At 40.3% G+C, this 19366-nt stretch overlaps 1 protein-coding gene across 1 annotated transcript in view; it reads left to right on the plus strand.

Moving 5' to 3' along the window:
- The window catches only part of SPATA18 (spermatogenesis associated 18), a 45831-nt gene that overhangs the window by 19494 nt on the left and 6971 nt on the right, over positions 1 to 19366 (plus strand). Inside the window, exons 4-9 of the mRNA XM_055588540.1 lie at positions 1639 to 1745; positions 7022 to 7117; positions 9277 to 9522; positions 11159 to 11465; positions 13930 to 14088; positions 16057 to 16232. Of these exons, the coding sequence (XP_055444515.1) occupies positions 1639 to 1745; positions 7022 to 7117; positions 9277 to 9522; positions 11159 to 11465; positions 13930 to 14088; positions 16057 to 16232 (1091 nt within the window). The remainder of the gene's footprint in view (positions 1 to 1638; positions 1746 to 7021; positions 7118 to 9276; positions 9523 to 11158; positions 11466 to 13929; positions 14089 to 16056; positions 16233 to 19366) is intronic.

The following is a 19366-nucleotide window of genomic DNA, read 5'->3' on the forward strand; positions in this document are numbered from 1 at the left end:
GGTAATGATAACCCTATATGCAAGACAGCAAAAGAGACACAGATGTATAGAACAGTCCTTTGGACTCTGTGGGAGAAGGCAAGGGTGGGATGATTTGAGAGAATAGCATTGAAACATGGTTATTATCATATGTGAAACAGACCGCCAGTCCAGGTTCGTTGCATGAGACAGGGTGCTCAGGGCTGGTGCACTGGGACAACCCAGAGGGATGGGATGGGGAGGGATGAGGAACACATGTACACCCATGGCTGATTCATGTCAATGTATGGCAAAACCACTACAATATTGTAAAGTAAGTAGCCTCCAATTAAAATAAATAAATTAAAAAAAAAAAAAAAGACAAGTTAGTCACCCTGACAGGGTATCATGGGGGAGGGGAGGGGAGTCAAAAGAGAAAGGGATCATTAAAAGGGGGGCAGGTCAGTATTCTGAAAAAATAAAATTAAATGAATTACCTAATTGGAAACTTCCCAGATAAGAAAACTCAATCCTGGTAGACTGATCAAGAGAGTGTCATCATTTGTGGTTGATATATCGGTGGTTTCCACACAGCAGTGGTAGTGTTTTAATAGTTGAGGACCAGACTGAAAAGAGAACACATACTTTGCTCAAAGCAGAGGCCCCCAACCTCCAGGATCTAATGCCTGATGATCTGAGGTGGAATTGATGTAATAATAATAGAAATAAAGTGCACGATAAATGTAATGCACTTGAATCATCCTGAAACCATCCCCCACCCCAAGGTCCATGGAAAAATTGTCTTCCATGAAACTGGTCGCTGGAGCCAAAAAGGTTGGGGACCGCTGGTAAGGCACGGGTATCACTATGTCTGGATAAGCAAAACATTGGTAACCTTGATTTTCAATGTTTTTTGGATTCATGTAAATTTCTTTCAAAAGATGAACCACTTAGATCAGGCTGTGTTCTAAGACCACCATAGCTGTGTTCTAAGCAAGAGGGCCTTATGAGGTAGTGGGTGAAGGATTCCTGCTTAGAGATCACTTGACAGAATCCTTGTCCACCTTCTTAGGTCCTAGATAGATTGTCCAACCTATTAGGTCTCAGTTTCCTCAGTTGCTAAATGGGAACAATGCTTTTGCTTACCTAATAGGGTCATTGTTAGAGTTAAACGTGATAAGCATGGGAAAAAACTTACATGTAGGAAGTGCTCTGTAGATGTCAGTTTTCATTAAAGAAAGTTTTTATATGGGGAAAAAAAAGTCTCTTAGATTTTTACCCCCTGTAGATGTTATTCTGGGTATAAAGATGTAGAATGATATTTCGATGTCTTTTAAAAAAATCTGAGGTATCACTTACCTGCAGTGAAAACCATAGGTTGATGAATTTTGACAAATGGGTATATCCTTGTAACTCACATCCCTATTGAGATACAAAACATTTCCATTCCTTCAGCTCATTCCCTTGTGCCGTTTCCCAGTCCCCTCCCTCCGCCCTTAGGGCAATCACCCTTTGGATTTTTATCACTCTAGGTTAATTATGCCTGCACAGAAAATTCACAAAAATGAAACAATACATTACATGCCCTTTTGGCTTGACTTCTTTTGTCCAGCGTAATGTTTTTGCTGTCCATGTGGCTTCATGTTTTCAGACTCTGTTTTTATTTTTTTATCATTCCAGGACACATTCGATAAGGACAGACATAAGGAGTCTGGTACTCGAGACATACAACAATTAGATGCTGATTTGAGTGCAACTCATAATCAACTCAACCAGGTTCAAGACGAGTAAGAGGAATGCAAGTTATCTTCTTTCAAAAAGAATTGCTTATTCTTAATATTTAAGTTTAAAAGGAAAATATTGGCTCATGTAAAATGTAGATATTTGCAAATATGTAACATGATGTGTGTGTGTATGAGTTGGGAGTCAGTGTCTTTGAATTTGGGGATGGGATTTCTATGTTATGATCCCTAAGACTCTGGTTCCCTTGGCTCCATTCCTGAGGTTCCTCCTTCTTCATAGGCCCACTATCAGTCCATATTTATAAAAAAGAAAGATTGTAACATGCAATTCTACCTTTGGGAAGGAAAATAAGAAAAGATGCAGACAGGAAAAGAGTGAAAGATCAGGTAAAGAGGAAAAATAAGAGAAAGAGAAAAAGTAAAATGAAGCAGTCTGCATCTGTCTGTCATTTAAGGTCTATGTATTCCTGACTAAGAAGCATTCAAAATTTTGGAATAATTTTGAGATACAAAAGTGTAATTTGAAAAAGTTAAGTAATGTCAGGCAATAATGGACCTCAGATGTATGCTATGTGCAAAGCCAGGGTAGCAAGCTCAAGGAATCACTGCAATGAAAATTGCAGATTTTGGGTTTGTACTTGAGGGAGACAGACAAATGTGATGCAACTGCTTTCAACTTGTCTAACAAAAATCCATCATAAGGTGTTTCTCCCACCGCAGCATTGCTCCATGGCTGACCTGCAGAGGGCAGCAAAGGATTCTTTTGTCACTAGTTTAGGGCTTCTGGAAGAATAAAGAATCTGCCTACAATGCAGAAGACCTAGGTTCGATCCCTGGTCTGGAAGATACTCTGGAGAAGGGAATGGCAATCCACTCCAGTATTCTTGCCTGGAGAATCCCATGGACAGAGGAGTCTGGCAGGCTACAGTTCATGGGGTTGCAAAGAGTCCGACACGACTGAACGACTAACATACTACACGGGGCTTACAATGAAATACCATGGGGTATTCTGCCTTGTCCTCTGCTGAGATTTCCTTCTAAGGAAAACATCTCTATTGATCGATTGATTTAGTTTTGCCCAATTATAAAAGTTATACACATTTTCTTCTCAAGATGCATATAATAAAAGTACAAAGGTGAAAATCACCTATTAGTTTATGCCTATTAACATTTTTCGGAGAAGGCAATGGCACCCCACTCCAGTACTCTTGCCTGGAAAGTCCCATGGATGGAGGAGCCTGGTAGGCTGCATTCCATGGGGTTGCTAAGAGTCAGGTACGACTGAGTGACTTCACTTTCACTTTTCACTTTCATGCACTGCAGAAGAAAATGGCAACCCACTCCAGTGTTTTTGCCTGGAGAATCCCAGGGACGGGGCAGCCTGGTGGGCTGCTGTCTATGGGGTCACACAGAGTCGGACACGACTGAAGCGACTTAGCAGCAGTAGCAGCAGCAAAGAGGAGCCTTAACCCTGCCACTTCTTTTCTGGTTTATCGTAGTTCTTTTTGTGTAAATCTTCAGTTAATTCCAAGTTCGGATTTCTGTTAGGGGCTGTGTTTGCCCTTTCAAGGGGTCTCACTGTTCTTCTCCTTCCTTAGATGGCTGTCAAGGGGTGGAGGGATGCTTTTGCACTCTCCCGGTGCTGGAGGAGAGGGGCTTTGGGTCTTGTACTTCCCTCTGGCTTCTTGCTGCCTTGGTTCTGCCTGGGCACTAGAGTTTTGTGCTGATGGATGCTGAGTTGTGGCTTGTTGGTGAGGTTTCCTGGGGCATTCAATGGCTTCTGCTGCTGCCTCTGGTTATGAGGCAAATCTTTGTGACCTTTCTGGTTCTTGACTTCAGGCAGCACCCATAGAAGCCAGGAATTCCTACCTCCTTCTCTTGTCACCATAGCTGTGTAGTTACCCATAAGAGGTATCATGGACCAAAAGCTATGACTGCTTGGGTTTTTTTTTTTTTTAAGCGTTTATCTGGAAATAATGTCAAATACAGAAAATTTACAAGAACAGTACTAAAAACACCCATGTACCCTTTCCTAGGCCTTTTGCCCTGTTTACTTTATCATTTGTACTTATGCTCTACCTGTGTGTACACTCCCCTCCCCCATTTGAAAGTTGCACACAGGAAAGTGCTTGTTTTTCCCCTAAATTTCCTACTTTTGTTTTGGTTTAACCCATTTGTGGTTCATATTCTATTTCTTAAGGCGTCAGAAATGATGGAGGCTGTTCACCCAGGTTTAATGGTAGCCAGCTCTCTCCTCCACTACTCTGCTTTCTTGTCTCTAAATCCAGGATGCTATCTACTGTGGAATGAAGGGCCCATCCAAGGAGGTTCCCAGGTCTAACCTTGCGGAGTCCAGTTTGTGTATGACTCAGTTCCAAAGGAGCCAATTCCAATAGAATGGGGACAGGTCTGTCCAGGTTTGATGAGCCCTAGACAAGGGAAGGAAATGGCAATCCACTCCAGTGTTCTTGCCTTGAGAATCCCAGGGACAGGGGAGCCGTCTATGGGGTCGCACAGAGACGGACACGACTGAAGCGACTTAGCAGCAGCAGCAGCAGCAGACAAGGGAAGACCACTAGATTTTATGCTGGGACTCTGGTTAGAAACCTCACCTGTTCTCATTTCCTGTGTCCAATCTATTGGAGGATCCAGTGGAATCTACCTCCTAAACATCTCCTGCACACGGTCCTTTCTATACTACTACTGCTGCTCTCAGTCAAATCTCTGTAAGCTCTCACCTCAGTTGCCTTCCAACTGGCTCTCCTGGGTCTGTTCTTGCTCTACTACCATCCATTTTCCGCACAGGAAATAGAAATATATTTTTATTATAGCAAGTAACTCCCCCACATCCAGCTTAAAGCCTCTTAGTCACCCCTTTTTGTACTTAGAAAAAAAATTCTAAATTCCTTCTCGGAGCTCTCCCAGCCCTGTGTGATCTGACCCTACCTTTCGCTCCACCCTCATTTCATGCCAGGCTCCCCTCATCCAGTCTTCCCTCTGCTTCCTCACCTCGAGGCCTTGCCTGTGTCCTTTCAGAAAAGCAGAAGTCTTCTGCTGGTTCTTTGCAAGACTAGCTTTTTCTTGTCTTCCAGGTCTCAGCTTAAATGTGACTTTCTCAGAGTCTGTGACCACTCTACACTGAACAGTCTTTCCTTTCTCTCTCACTTTTCTCTTTCAATGATTATCTATACCACAAGTTGAAACTTTGGAAATTTGTTTGCATATTTATGATTCACTACATAGGAAGCTCCAGAGGGTTACCATCCTGTATCACTATTCTGACACTTGTATATTCAGCACCCAGCATCGTGCCAGCACATAATAAATTCTCAATAATATGCTCAATGAATGAATAAATCTATAATGAAAAATAAATATGTTAGCCTGTTTAAAACAATGCTTGTCACATGAATGTACCCCCTTTCTTCTTTCTGTATATCATCCAAGGGGGCCAAATTAGCCCTCTTGTCCCTTTTGTTCACATGTATATTAGCTCACACACGTGTGCCAGGTCTTTTTTTAAAAATTGAAGTATAGTTGATAGTGTTGTATTAGTTTCTGCTGTATAGCAACATGGTTCAATTATACATACATACATATATATATTCATTAACATACTCTTTTCCATTATGGTTAATCACAGAATATTGACTATAAATCCCTGTGCTACACAGTAGGACCTTGTTGTTTATCAGTTCTATATACAATAGTTTGCATTTGCCAACCCTAAGCTTCTAATCCTTCCTCCCCCACCCTCTCTCCCTATGCCTTGTCTTGAGACAAAAAGCAAAACAAAACAAACGAAAAATGATTACTGTTCATACTCTTCTCCCTTTATTGGTCTATTTTCTTCTTTTAATATTCCACAATTTTCTCTTGGTAAAAGTGTTCATTTTCCCATATATACTTTAAAAAAATCTATAACATATTCATTCACATTTAAATTAAATCATAGTAATTTCCTTTCAACTGCCAACATCCCTATTATGAAGTTATTGCTACTTTGGTTTTAGTTTAGACTTTAGGCATTTCATTGTTTCACTCATTCCGTTTTTTTTTTTTTAATTAAAAAAATTATGACAGGCACTGTTTTACATGCTAGGGATAAAGAGATCAATAAAATAGACTCTTAGCCTTTCAATAGTTCACTTGTTTGTAATGAGATTATAGATGTGAACAACTGTGGAAGGAGCTCAGAAGGGGAGACAAATTTTGCCTGAGTTAGACGTGGCCTTTGGAGAGGTATCCATGGATGAATGGGTGTTTGTTGGAGGAGAAGGATATAAGATGGGATTTGGGGAAACTCACACCACTTCTTCTATTTCCTCATTGCCTGGGCCTGGTGGGGACTTGATAGGAATCTAGCTAGCCCATTATTTCTCAGTGTGCCTCACTGTATAGGGGAGGCCAGAGTTTAACCTTCCATTCTTCCGTCTGAGTGTAAGGGGGAAGACTGATGTAAGTTTGAATAGCAGTTGCAATCTCTTATTCTCAGAACTACTGTGATGAAAGAGACAGGGTATTCCAGGGATGTAGGAGCTGTCCGGAAACCTTTGCTGTGATCTCTCGCTGTACTGGGACAGCTTCACTGAGAACCATTGGTCTTTGTCCAATGGCATCCATCGCATTCTCATTTCCTTTAATTTAGACCTAAAGAAATAGTATGATTTATTATGATTTGCCTACAATGAGAGGAGTCTTTGAAACTAACAAGGACTAAACTAGGTTGAAAATGCAGGAAAATTGTCCTCAATTAGTGGTGGAAGTCAGAGGCAGGAGGGAGGAACACATGAGATACTTGGTAGTTGAGTGTAATTGTGGAATACTTTCTTTATAGGTAGGCAAATAAATTTTTTATATTTAGTAACTCCAGGAAAATTAAGTCAAATACAATGCTACAGTGCAAAGTAATAAGAATAGGTATTAATGTATTACAGAAAAATGGAGATTTTATAGAGAGAAGCAACCTGGGGATTTAGTGTAATTAGAGAAGATGAATTAGGAGGATGAGATGAAGAGATTGAACAAGTTTCTTTGTACTTTACATTCTAATATCAGTAATTATTATGTAGTCTTGTAGGGGTAGTAGCACTGAAATTTCTTTGTGTTTGACACTGAGGAAAGATGCTAGCACTTTTTTGCATACCAGTGTGCCATAATATTTTTAATATCATCTGATTGAATGCAGATGTATTATAATTTGTTCTTGTTTATGTTGAATTTATAGCATATGGCAAAAGTTCCCAAGAGAAACTATGCCTTGATTTAAAAAGTCTGCCAGTTTTGGAAAGTCTGTCTTTAGTTATTGATTTCTCTTACAGTATGGCTGAGACTGAAAAGACTCTTGAAGAACCCAAGAACAGATCTGCCATATCCCTTTTGGCTGCAGAGGAGGAAATAAATCAGCTAAAAAAGCAGTAAGAAAAAAAAAAAGACAGGATTATTGCAGGCTGCTAATTAATCTTTGAATTTAGCTTTTTTGGTGATCTATGATAATACAAAAGAATCTGTCCACAAAGAGGAGAGGCAGCAATATTTTTATTAATATTTTATATACTTTTCTTATTACAAAAGCAGTCAGTTCAGTTCAGTTCAGTCTCTCAGTCGTGTCCAACTCTTTGTGACCTCATGGACTGCAGCATTCCAGGCCTCTCTGTCCATCACCAACTCCTGGAGCTTACTCAAACTCATGTCCATTGAGTCGGTGATGCTATCCAACTATCTCATCCTCTGTTGTCCCCTTTTCCTCCCGCCTTAAATCTTTCCCAGCATCAGTGTCTTTTCAAATGAGTCAGTTCTTTGCATCAGATGGCCAAAGTATTGGAGCTTCAGCTTCAGCATCAGTCCTTCCAATGCCTATTCAGGACTGATTTCCTTTAGGATTGACTGATTTGATCTCTTTGCAGTCCAAGGGACTCTCAAGAGTTTTCTCCAACACCACAGTTCAGAAGCATCAGTTCTTTGGTGCTCAGCTTTCTTTATAGTCCAACTCTCACATCCATACATGACTACTGGAAAAACCGTAGCTTTGACTAGATGGACCTTTGTTGGCAGTGTCTCTGCTTTTTAATATGCTGTCTAGGTTGGTCATAGCTTTTCTTCCAAGGAGCAAGTGTCTTTTAATTTCATGGCTGCAGTCACCATCTGCAGTGATTTTGGAGCCCAGGAAAATAAAATCTGTCACTGTTTTCCATTGTTTCCCCATCTATTTGCCTATTCACTATAGAAAATCTTCAAAGCACAGCAGAAAGGAACCAAAAACCTCTCATAATTCCAGAGCCAGTTCACTGTCACCATTGGATATTTCTTCCAATTAGTTCATTAAAAATAAAGACAACAAAATATAAGTATACAGTTGTGGACCCCATTTTTTCATTTAATAGTTTTCTCTATTACCAAGAAAAAATAAAACAGAGCTTAGTTTTAAATAGATCCATCATATTTCCTTATTTATTTCCCTAATATTAAATATTTACTTTGATGCCAATTTTCAACATTAGAAATAATTTTTGTGGCAAATCTTAGTTTAAATTTCAGATTGTTAGTCTCTAAAGATAAATTTCTAGAAGGGGAAAATAAACAGTGATCCTTTAAGGTTATACTTTTTAAAATCTTAACTTTGATTTTTTTCCCCCAAAAGAGCAGTTGTAGTAAAATACATATATACACATTTCTACTGTCTTCATACATGTTCCAATTGTTCTGATTTCTTAAGGAACATCCATAAATTTTAGCTTGGAGCATGTCTTTGTTTTCCACTTCTAACTCCCCTCTCATCATCATTTCAATCTCTTATTTTTCTAGCTGATAAAGCTTCTCAAATTCTTTATCTCTTATTACTCAGCAATTCCTATAGCACCTACTGTTCTTCACTGTTTCTAGGGCAGCGTTTAATTCTGCTACTGCATTTTCAGCTCCTCTGTATCCTCTTTAATCTTACCCCTTCCCCTTTCTTCTAACACCATTGTCATTTTCATCACACCATGTTCTCTTCTTATGACTTTTTCTCCCTGGGTATGATGGTCACTCTGTATGTAATGAGGATGCCCATTTTATTTCTAAAGCTTTGCTCCTTTCTGTAGTACATTATTTTTATAGGTCCACACATCTGCTTAGTGTTGTGGATGTTATTCAATTTCCAGTGAAGTTTCTCCCCCACCTAGCCCCCCACATTCTGAAGCACTAGTGAGAATAGATCATGTCTTGACCAGCTTCTGGAGCAGGTTTTGGAGGTCACTTGCTTCCAGAGTTTAGTGCAGTGAAGCCATCCAGTATAGATTAGGATGACTCTGCTTTACCTCCACAAGGATTTCATAACTCTGCCCACAGCTTTGGCTAGAAGATTTGCACATCTATCTTTTCTTCAGGAGCTTTCCCATGCAAGCTGCAGACACGGTGTGGTTCCCTGACCCTGGCAATTCTGTTAATTTGTTCTTGTTCCTATTTCCATGAGTTTTCCAAGGCAATAATGGCACACTAAATAGAGTAGCCTCATTAAGTATGCCAATTGCAGTTTATCACCTTTCCTCCATCTCTACCTCTCTCTCTTTTCTTTCAAACCTTTGTTTCTGTTTAGGCTTAAATCTCTTCAAGCCCAGGAAGAATCTCGCCACAGAAACTCAGATCGTAGGAGATCAGAGAAGCGGGGCTCCGAGCGGAGGAGAGTGGAGCTGCGGGGCTCAGAGCAGCGGGTCTCTGACCTGGACAGGCGGAGCGCAAACCAGCGGAACGCAGAAGCGGTGTGCGATTATGAGAAACAGCTCCGAACACTGAAGGACGAGATAGCTGTTCTGTCTGCTGAAAAATCTGTACTCCAAGGAAGGTCTGACAAACTTTCACAGATCTTTTCATTTAAGCCCCTTTTTGCCAAGTTAGTGATCAAAGCCCAGCTCAGCAAAGGAAAAAAAACAAAACAAAACAAAAGTAAAATGATATCCTGAACCCAAACCCCAACAGTATGGAAAATTTTGAACTGTAGAGGGCTGGTTTCTCTTAACTGCTCCCTTCCAGAGAGAAAATACCTCCTGGATTTACAATACTTGGGCACTAATTAATTTCGGACTGACATAGAAGCTTACAGAATGGAACTGAGATGTGCAAAGGAAAGTTTGTGGCTTGAAACCAGATTTGAGTGCCTATAATGTAAAAGGCAGTACTTGTTTTGAAACACTTGATGGCTGTGTTGAAACACTGTTCATGATAGGAGGATCCTGTTCTCTGAGTCCTAGGAGTCCTCTCTCCAGAGATGACCCACCATCACTTTACTGCCAGGCATTTCCTTTTTACATCGCACTTTGTCAGGTGGGGTGTGTAGGTAAGGGAATGTGAAATTGCATTCTGCTGATGGACAAAATGTTAAGACAGGTCATTCAGTGTTAAGTAAGGTTAAAGCAGCATGTTTCTCTGCCTTTTCTTGTGCTAACACTTCCCTCTTCCCTGCCAGCCCCACAGTGTGCCCAGATTCAGGCTAACATCAAAGCCACGCCTACCCCAGCTCTCCATTTCCTTAAATGTCACCTTAATCTTTCATTGTGGGGAACCGCTCCATCAGTGTGGTGCAGGTGCCAGCTGGTACTAGCTCCTGGGGACCGATTCTGTACATTTCTACTTAACTCCAGGTTCAGTGACATCACATGAATAGTTTGAAATTGCCTATGGTGAGAGTGTTGCACTGTGGAAATTGGCAAACACTATAAATGAGGGACCCCCCCCCCCCCACCTCCACCTTCCACCTTCAGAGAGGCTGCTTTGCACTACCTTTTGCCCCATAGTTCCTTCTACAAAACTTTCCCTTAGGATTAGCTAGTCTGATAATTTATTATGTACTTGGTAGCAATGTATAATACCTTTCACTGACACAATGCTTTTCGATTCCCCAAGTACCTCCCCATATTCTTCCAACCCCCACCACCATCCTAAAATAGGGCACAAATTATGTAGGTGAAAATGGAGGATCTGGAGAGAAGACATGACTGCAAATGGTTTCAGTGTTATAGAAGGAAAACACATTTTCTTTCTCATTGTTCAATCTGTTTATCTCATTTTATACCAGAAAGCTCAGTGATGTGTCAGTCGCCCAAGGTCAGGGTGCGAAATCTGACTTCTTTAACTCTGGCTCTTGCTAGCTGTGTTACTCTAGGGCAGCCCTCCTAGCATTTATGAGCCTCAACCTCCTCATCTGTAAAATGACCCGCAATCAATGGTGAGCTTACCTGGCTGTTTGAAGGGTAAACTGATGTGCTGAGTGAGTGAAAGTGAGTTATAAATTCTAATGCATCAGGCAAATACAGAGTACTGTTTTTCCTTTGAGGAGACACAGTGCCTCTCACCGGGAGCTGCTCTCCTTGCCTCTGCCGCCAGTGGCTTCTGGTTTATGGGGAGAGAAGCAGCTGGAGTGTAGGAACAGAAGGGAGCAGGGAATCGAAGCACTTCCCTGCCTGATTCTTGCTCACCAACAGGTCCGCCAGGAGCCGGTCTCCTAGTCCTGCCCCTTGCAGCCGCAGCCACAGCTGGAGCCGAAGCCACAGCCGCAGCCACAGCCGCAGCCACAGTCACAGCCGAAGCAGATCCGCCAGCCCCTCCTCTGCCAAGGCCAGGACCCCGTCCCCGAATCGCGCCAAACTGTCCAGCGTGGCGCGCAAAGCTGCCCTGCTGTCCCGGTTCAGCGATGCCTATTCCCAGGGCCGCCTGGATGCGCAGTGTCTGCTGCGGCGCTGCATCGACAAAGCCGAGACGGTGCAGCGGATCATCTACATCGCGACTGTGGTACGTGAGCCTCGCGATAGGTCGCTGCGCTTCCGTGGTTCCTGGGCAAAGCGGGCGGGAAAACCTGGGTAACCTCAACAGGACACTCAAGAAGACTCGTAGGGCCTGAGATCGCTGAAGGAGCGTGGGCTTCCGTTTTCTCCCTCCCTGCTTCCCTCTTTCCTCTCTTCTCCTGTTCTTTCTTTTTCTCTCCTTCCTTCTTACTTACCTTCCATCCACCTATTACAAATATTTGCAATGAATTATTTTTCACACTAAGTAACCTTTTCTTATGGGCTTCCCTGGTGGTTCAGTGGTAAAGAGCCCACCTGCCAATGCAGGTTTGATCTCTAGGTAGGGGAGGATCCCCTGGAGAAGGAAATGGCAACCCACTCCAATATTCTTGCCTGGGAAATCCCATGGACAGAGGAACCTGGAGGGCCCATGGGGTTGCAAAAGAGTTGCACACAACTTAGCAGCTTAACAAGAACAAACATTTGATTGGTTATCTTCCATTCTTAGAAAAATCAAAAGGCTCTGAATATGTTAATTCTTTTATTTAACGAAGAGCAGTTACTGAAATTGCTAATATAACAGCTATTTGAATATGGAAAATTAAGGAGTGCTTATATATAATCTTCAGTTCTATGGGTACCATATTGAGATACTAAGAGCCTGTTATGAGAACAATTAAATGCCGGAGTCCAGCTCCAGCAGCCAGGGATTCAACCTGAAGAGATGAACGGTGTTGGCGATGAGGCAGCCTCTCAGTTTTCTTTTGGACTGCCTGTTTATTTCAAGTTTAAGATTCTCTTTTATACTTTTACTAAAACATGAGGCCAGAGGTTTGACATTTTCAGTTCTCCCTCTTCCAGATTTATTATCTCCATAAATCATTGTTGCTCTTCAAACACAGTTCCTGCTTCAGTGATTCTTTTGGAATCAGCCTTATCATCTATTATCTACCTCCTCTAATGTGTCCTATAGTTAACTTGTGATTACATTGTAACTCATGCTACATTCCTCAGTTTACTACTTATCTTACTAAATCCTGTTTGCCCCTAACATCCTTGAGCTCACCATCTCTTAAAAAGGCTTCTAGCTCTAGTGTCTCTAAAAATTCCTAACGTCTATAAACTATAGTAAAATATGCTAACTTTACAACATTCCTTAAATCTTTAACTTCTAACTGTTTTAATTATTTCTAAGCCCTAAATTCAGTAAACTCCTTTGCCATAAACATTCTCCTCACAAATAGGCTTCAGATAGCAATCCCTCCCATGGCCTCAAGCTACAGCCTATGTGCTCATCCTGGAACACTCTTTTGTAAAAGCCTTTGAACAAATGTCAATGATTAACTTTAGGAATTATTTTCTGAGCACAGCTGCAGAAGGCTTTGTGCCTTCTCATGCTCCTCTCAAGAACAATAAGCACCTTAATATTCCTTTTCAGCCAACTCAGCCGAGGAGAGGAAAAGACAAGTCAGAATTACAAGGCCTAACACCTTCATCCCGGGTCTGTGCCTATGAAATGAGGAGAGGGGTCTGGAGCCATGCCTCCATTTTGTCAGTAATGCCTAATGCAGCTCCAGACAATTAAATATTACAAAACAAAACAAAATATTGATGTAAGAGAATTGTCAGAATCTTTTGAATTTTATCCTATGTTTATTATATATTAGGAGTCAGCAAACTATGACCCCTGGGCCGTATCTGGTTCTGGCCTGTAATTCTAAGAGAAATACCACCCAGGAGCTATTATACAAGGATACTCTTACATTTTAAAGGATTGTTTAAAAAAAAAAAACAGTGACAAAAACATTTTGACCCACAAAGCCTAAAATGCTTACCATTTGGCTTCTTACAGAAAAAAGTTTGCCAACCCCTGGGTTATATAGTTAAAAATCACATACGGATTTGTTAAAAGTTCTGTAATAGTAGAGGCCCTATCTTTCATGCATAATTGAGGTTTTCCTATGCCTGTTATATAACAGATATTAAATAAATATTTTTTGAATTAATATCTGCCAGGAAACATGCCAGACACTCGATATATATCTATGTATGACATGACCACTAGATTGATAATTTTCCCTTATTTCTTGACAAGTAATATGATCATGCTGTGGGGGTAAAGCATCACCTGGCATACTTTAAGTATTTATGTGACCACAGGTGATTTTATTTCCTTGAATGTCTGCCTTGTCCTGCTTCTTGAAATCAGGGTTATCAGAACAATGGTCAACTGTCTCAAAATTAGTGAATATAGATAATCTAATAGATGATGGATAGAACATGTATTTACGCACTTTCCAAAATTTAGTTGTGTATTTTCTCCCAGATTAAAAATAGTTTTGACTGCTGGGTTTAGTTTTCAGAAGTCCAATATGATGCTGAATTTTTTTGGTATTCTTTCTTTGTTCCTTGCTTTGGGCCTCTTTACTCCTCTCCTCCCACCAAATACATTGGCTGTATTTTATGTGCAGGAGGCGTTCCATGTGGCCAAAATGGCATTCAGACACTTCAAGATCCGTGTGAGGAAATCACTGACACCATCTTGTGCAGGGTCAAATGACTTTGAGGATGCTGTCTCGGATTATATCATCTGTCATCTTGATCTATATGATTCCCAAAGCAGTGTTAATGTAAGTGTTGGGTCTTTTATTGGGACTGGTTTGCTACAGCTGCTGCATTAAATACTAATAACTCAGAAATCTATCCAGTGCTTACTACCACTTCTGATAGTTTATGGTGAACGATGTCGGATTTGTGATCTCTGAAGAAGATTTAACTTTGGGACCAGGGAGCAGGCTTGATCACTCAAGAACTTTGGTGTAGCAGAGTTTTATTAAAGTATGAAAATGGACAGAGAAAGCTTCTGACATAGACGTCAGAAGGGGGATGGAGAGTGCCCTCCTCGCTAGTCTTAGCGAGGCCTTATATACTTTTATCAGACCCACTCCCACAACATACATCTTAAATTGGGTTTTCCAATTGTCATGTATGGATGTGAGAGTTGGACTATAAAGAAAGCTGAGTGCTGAAGAATTGATGCTTTTGAACTGTGGTGTTGGAGAAGACTCTTGAGAGTCCCTTGGACTGCAAAGAGATCCAACCAGTCCATTGTAAAGAAAATCAGTCCTGAATATTCATTGGAAGGACTAATTCTGAAGCTGAAACTCCAATACTTTGGCCACTTGATGAGAAAAACTGACCCATTTGAAAAGACCCTGATGCTGGGAAAGATTGAGGGCAGGAGGAGAAGGGGATGACAGAGGATGAGATGGTTGGATGGCATCACTGGTTCAATGGACATGAGTTTGAGTAAGCTCCAGGAGTTGTTGATGGACAGGGAAGCCTGGCATGCTGCAGTCAATGGGGTCGCAAAGGAGTCCGACACGACTGAGCGACTGGACTGAACTGAAATGAATTGAACTAGACCCACTCCCACAGTATACAAGTTTTAAGATAACAAGATTAGTCAGAGGGTTCTTGTTAAGGAGAAACATATCCTTGAGTAAGATACATTGTTATATTGACTAAGACAAAGCAATGTAGGAAAAAATGTTTGTCCTTTTCTCCTCCTTGAGAGCCTCAGACCCTTTGTTCCCTCCTGGGGAGCCCCAGACTTCTTATCAACCTGCCTAGGGATTGACTCTCTCACTTCTACATAATGGAAGATCAGGAATGAGCAGCATCCAATGTGCTTTATAGAACCAGTCATTATTGGCTGTTTCTTTCTTAGACATTTTATGGGGAAACTATTTTGAGCTTTGTAGTTCTATTCTTCAGACAGGCCCTTAAGGTTGGAAGACAGAGTATCATAGTGCTTAAGAGCAATGATTTTGGGAAAGATAGCTATGGATTTGCATCCTGGCTCTGCGCAGACACTTACTAGCTGTGTGACCTTGCTCATTTACTTTTCTGTACTTAGATTTTCTAATCCTTAAGTGGGAGCAACAATGGTCATGAGCCCACAGAGTTTGTGAGAGGATTAAATGAAAGGAAGCAGGTAATTTTCTTAGCAAAAAAAACTCTCAGTAAGAGCAAGATTATAATTGTTTGGCTTCCCAGGTGGCTCAGCGGCAGACTCTGCCTGCCAATGCAGGAGTTGTGGGTTTTATCCCTGGGTCAGGAAGTTCCCCTGGAGGAGGAAATGGGAACCCACTCCAGTATTCTTGCCTGAAAAATCCCATGGCAGGCTACAGTCCATGGGTCTCAAAGAGTCAGACACAACTGAGTGACTGAGGCTGAACGATTATAATTGGTATTATTATAGATTATGAACGGGGCAGAGTTTTGTGCTGGTAGTTGTATAACTTGCCCAGAATAGAAAAATAGTAGGAAATGATAAATAAAAGCTATTAAGAGTTTTTGCTTTAGTTTTTTGGGAAGACTTTCTTGGCTTTTAGTATGCCATTTGTCCTCTGTCATCTCTCCTCCTCTCTGTTAAGGAGTCTTCCTCCTTTTAGCACATACACTCCTTTTCTAGTTTAGCTTATTTTCACTCATGTGCCCTTTTCCCACCTCCCATCAGCCATAACAACCTTAGGGATTGTCAGTGTATCTTTCACAGGTTCGTAACAAGATGATGCCATCTTTTTGTTTTTCAGGATGTGATCCGAGCCATGAATGTCAATCCCAAGATTTCATTCCCTCCTGAAGTTGACTTTTGCCTCCTCAGTAACTTCATCCAGGAGATATGTTGCATTGCCTTTGCAATGCAGACTTTAGAACCACCCCTAGATATTGCATTTGGGGCCGATGGAGAAATTTTTAATGATTGCAAGTAAGAGACATAGAAGCAGAAGCTAAGGGATTCTTTACAAATAAATGATATTGTCTTTATTTCCTGGGAACAATTCAGGGAAAAGAACTCCGGGTGGGGAAATCAACAGATATTACCTGATTTCCAAGCTCTGCCATATACTTCTCTGTACTACAGAGTGGGACCCTCTCCTGGGGTCATTTTCCTTCTCGGTCAAATGTGATTCAGAGGAGACCTTATGATTTCCATTGAGTATATTGGTTTTGGGGAGAACTAAGTAGCACCTGGACTCTGGAACACTTTAAAAGAAAAGTGTTATGTAAATACAAATATGCATTACTTTTTATTGTCTAAAATTTTTTATAGAGGTATAATTGACATTTAGTGTTATATTAGTTTCACTTCTACAACATGATTCTATATTTGTATATATTGTGAAATGATTACCACGAAAAGTCTACTTAACATCTGTCACCATACATAGTTACAAAAATTTGTTTCTTGCAATGAGAACTTTTAAGATCTATTCTCTAAGCAACTTTCAAATTTGCAGTACAGTATGATTAACTATATTGTTAACAGTTATATATCTGCATGACTTATTTTGTAACTTAAAGTTTGTACCTTTTGACCTCTCTAACCCATTTTGCACACCCCCCACCTCTGACAACCACTAATCTGTTCTTTGTATCTGTGAGCTTGGTTTTTGTTTGTTTGTTTTAGATTCCACGTATAAGTAAGATTGTATGATATTTGTCTTTCTCTGTCTGATTTATTTCATAATGCCTTTTAGGTCCATCCATGTTGTCTCAATTGGCAAGATTTCATTCTCTTTTTTATATCTAAATAGTATACCATTGTATATATACTACAACTTCTTTAACCATTAATCCATCAATGAATACTTAAGTGTCCATCTTGGCTATTGTAAATAATGCTGCAGTGAACATGGGGATGCATATATCTTTTCAAGTTAGAGTTTAGTTTTCTTTGGATAAATATCTAGAAGTGGAATTCCTGGATCATATGGTAATTCTGTTTTTAGTTTTTTTAAGAAATCGCCATACAGTTTTTCATAATGGCTATGCCAATGTGCATTCCCATCAATAAGGCACAAGGATTCCCTTTTCTCCACATCCTTGCCAGCACTTCTTATCTTTTTGATAACAACTCTTCTAACAGGGGTGAGGTGATAGCTCATTGTGATTTTGATTTCTCTGTGATTAATGCTGTTGAACATCTTTCCATATATCTGTTGGCCATCTGTATATCTTCTTTGGAAAAATGTCCATTCAGATCTTCTGCCTAACTAACTACTGAGAAGTATTCACCCATTTTAGTCTACATACCTGCTGTAACATGCTGTCTCTTGGGGCACTGTGGCCTGTTCTCCTGGATGGCTATGAGCTCAGTCTGGAGTTCCTAATAATGACTGAATTTATTTGGTTCTACCCTAGGGTTTTATAGAACAAGACTAAACCTTTTTTTGTGTGTTTGTTTTTATTCTTACCCTGATAGCCTTTCACACATTTGAAATCAAATACTCATCCTTCTCCAGCCTCATGGTTTTAGATTTTTTTCATTTGAAGGGATTTTTGAGACCTCACATTTAGACTGGTTCTCTTGGTCTGTGCTCCATGTTTGTCTGAGTATTCCTTAAAAAAAAAAGAGTGTCCACACTTACATATATACAATGGATTATTGCTCAGTCATAAAAAGGAACACATTTGAGTCAGTTCTAAAGAGGTGGATGAATCTAGAGCCTGTTATACAGTGAAGTAAGTCAGAAAAAGAAAAGCAAATGCCATACACTAATGCATGTATATGGAATCTAGGAAGATGGCACTGATGAACCTATTTGCAGGGCAGCAGTGGAGATGCAGACATAAAGATCAGACTTAGGGACAAGGGTGGGGTGGTGGGGGGAAGGAGAGGATGAGATGAATGGGGAGAGTAGCATAGAAGCATATACACTAAAATATGTAAAATAGAGAGCCAGTGGAAATTTGCTATATGACTCAAGGAAAATGAGGCTCAAACTGGGGCTCTGTAACAACCTAGAAGGGTGGGAAAGGGTGGGAGGTGGGAGGGAGACTCAAGAGGGAGGGGACATATGTATACCCATGGCTAATTCATGTTGATATATGGAAGAAATCAAACCAATATAGTAAAGCAATTATCCTTCAATTAAAAGTAAATACAAATTTTAAAAAGTGTCCACATTGAGTGTAAACCCCAAGTTTGAACTAACCAAAATAGAGGGGCTATCACCATTTTTATCCTCCATTAAGTCTTCTAATTTATAGTAGCTTTTCTTTTCTTTTTTCTTCCAGCCATAGAACACTGTTGGCTCATTTTGAGTTCAACTAAAACCTGTTTTTTTAAAATTTTTACTGTGATTGAGCCAGTCATCTGTGCAGTTACATGCTTTTTATTTGTTAAAAATTTATTTATTTTTAATTGGAGGACAATCGCTTTACAATATTGTGTTGGTTTCTGCCATACATCAACATGAATCAGTCATAGGTATACATATGTCCCCTCCCTCCTGAACCCAGTTACATGCTTTTTAGACTCAACTGTAAGACCTCATATATGTCCACATTATGTTGTTATCTTAGTAGATTTAGCTTATAGTTCCAACCTCTTGAACAGTTTTTCTGATACAGTCATCTGTTTCTTTTTCCCTACCCACTCCCCACCTTTGAACATTTTTCCTGTATTTCATAGGAGTCACTGATGAACATATTGACTTACCCCAGGATTGAGAGAGAGAGAGAGAGAGCGAGCGAGCGAGCCCTGGGCACCTTCATTCTCGTTGACTCATTAACTACCCATTTTGGACATGATTATTGAACCAGTGTCTAATCCACCTACTTAAGTTAATCATCCACCTATATTTTTCTTATTTTGTCCACAAATATAACACAAGAAATCTTGTAGGTGGCTTATGGGACTTCAGATGCTCTCCATCTCTAGCATTTCCCTGAATTACAATTCTTGTAATCCTGAGAAGGAACAAGATTAGTCTGACATGATCTGAGTTTTTGTTGTTGTTCTTGTTATTGTTAATTTTTTTCCCACCTTTTTTTTCATTTTTTAACTTTACAATATTGTATTGGTTTTGCCATATATCAACATGATGTTAATTTTTT

This window comes from Bubalus kerabau, chromosome 7 (genome assembly GCF_029407905.1).
Source record: "Bubalus kerabau isolate K-KA32 ecotype Philippines breed swamp buffalo chromosome 7, PCC_UOA_SB_1v2, whole genome shotgun sequence".
Classification (NCBI taxonomy): Eukaryota; Metazoa; Chordata; class Mammalia; order Artiodactyla; family Bovidae; genus Bubalus; species Bubalus kerabau.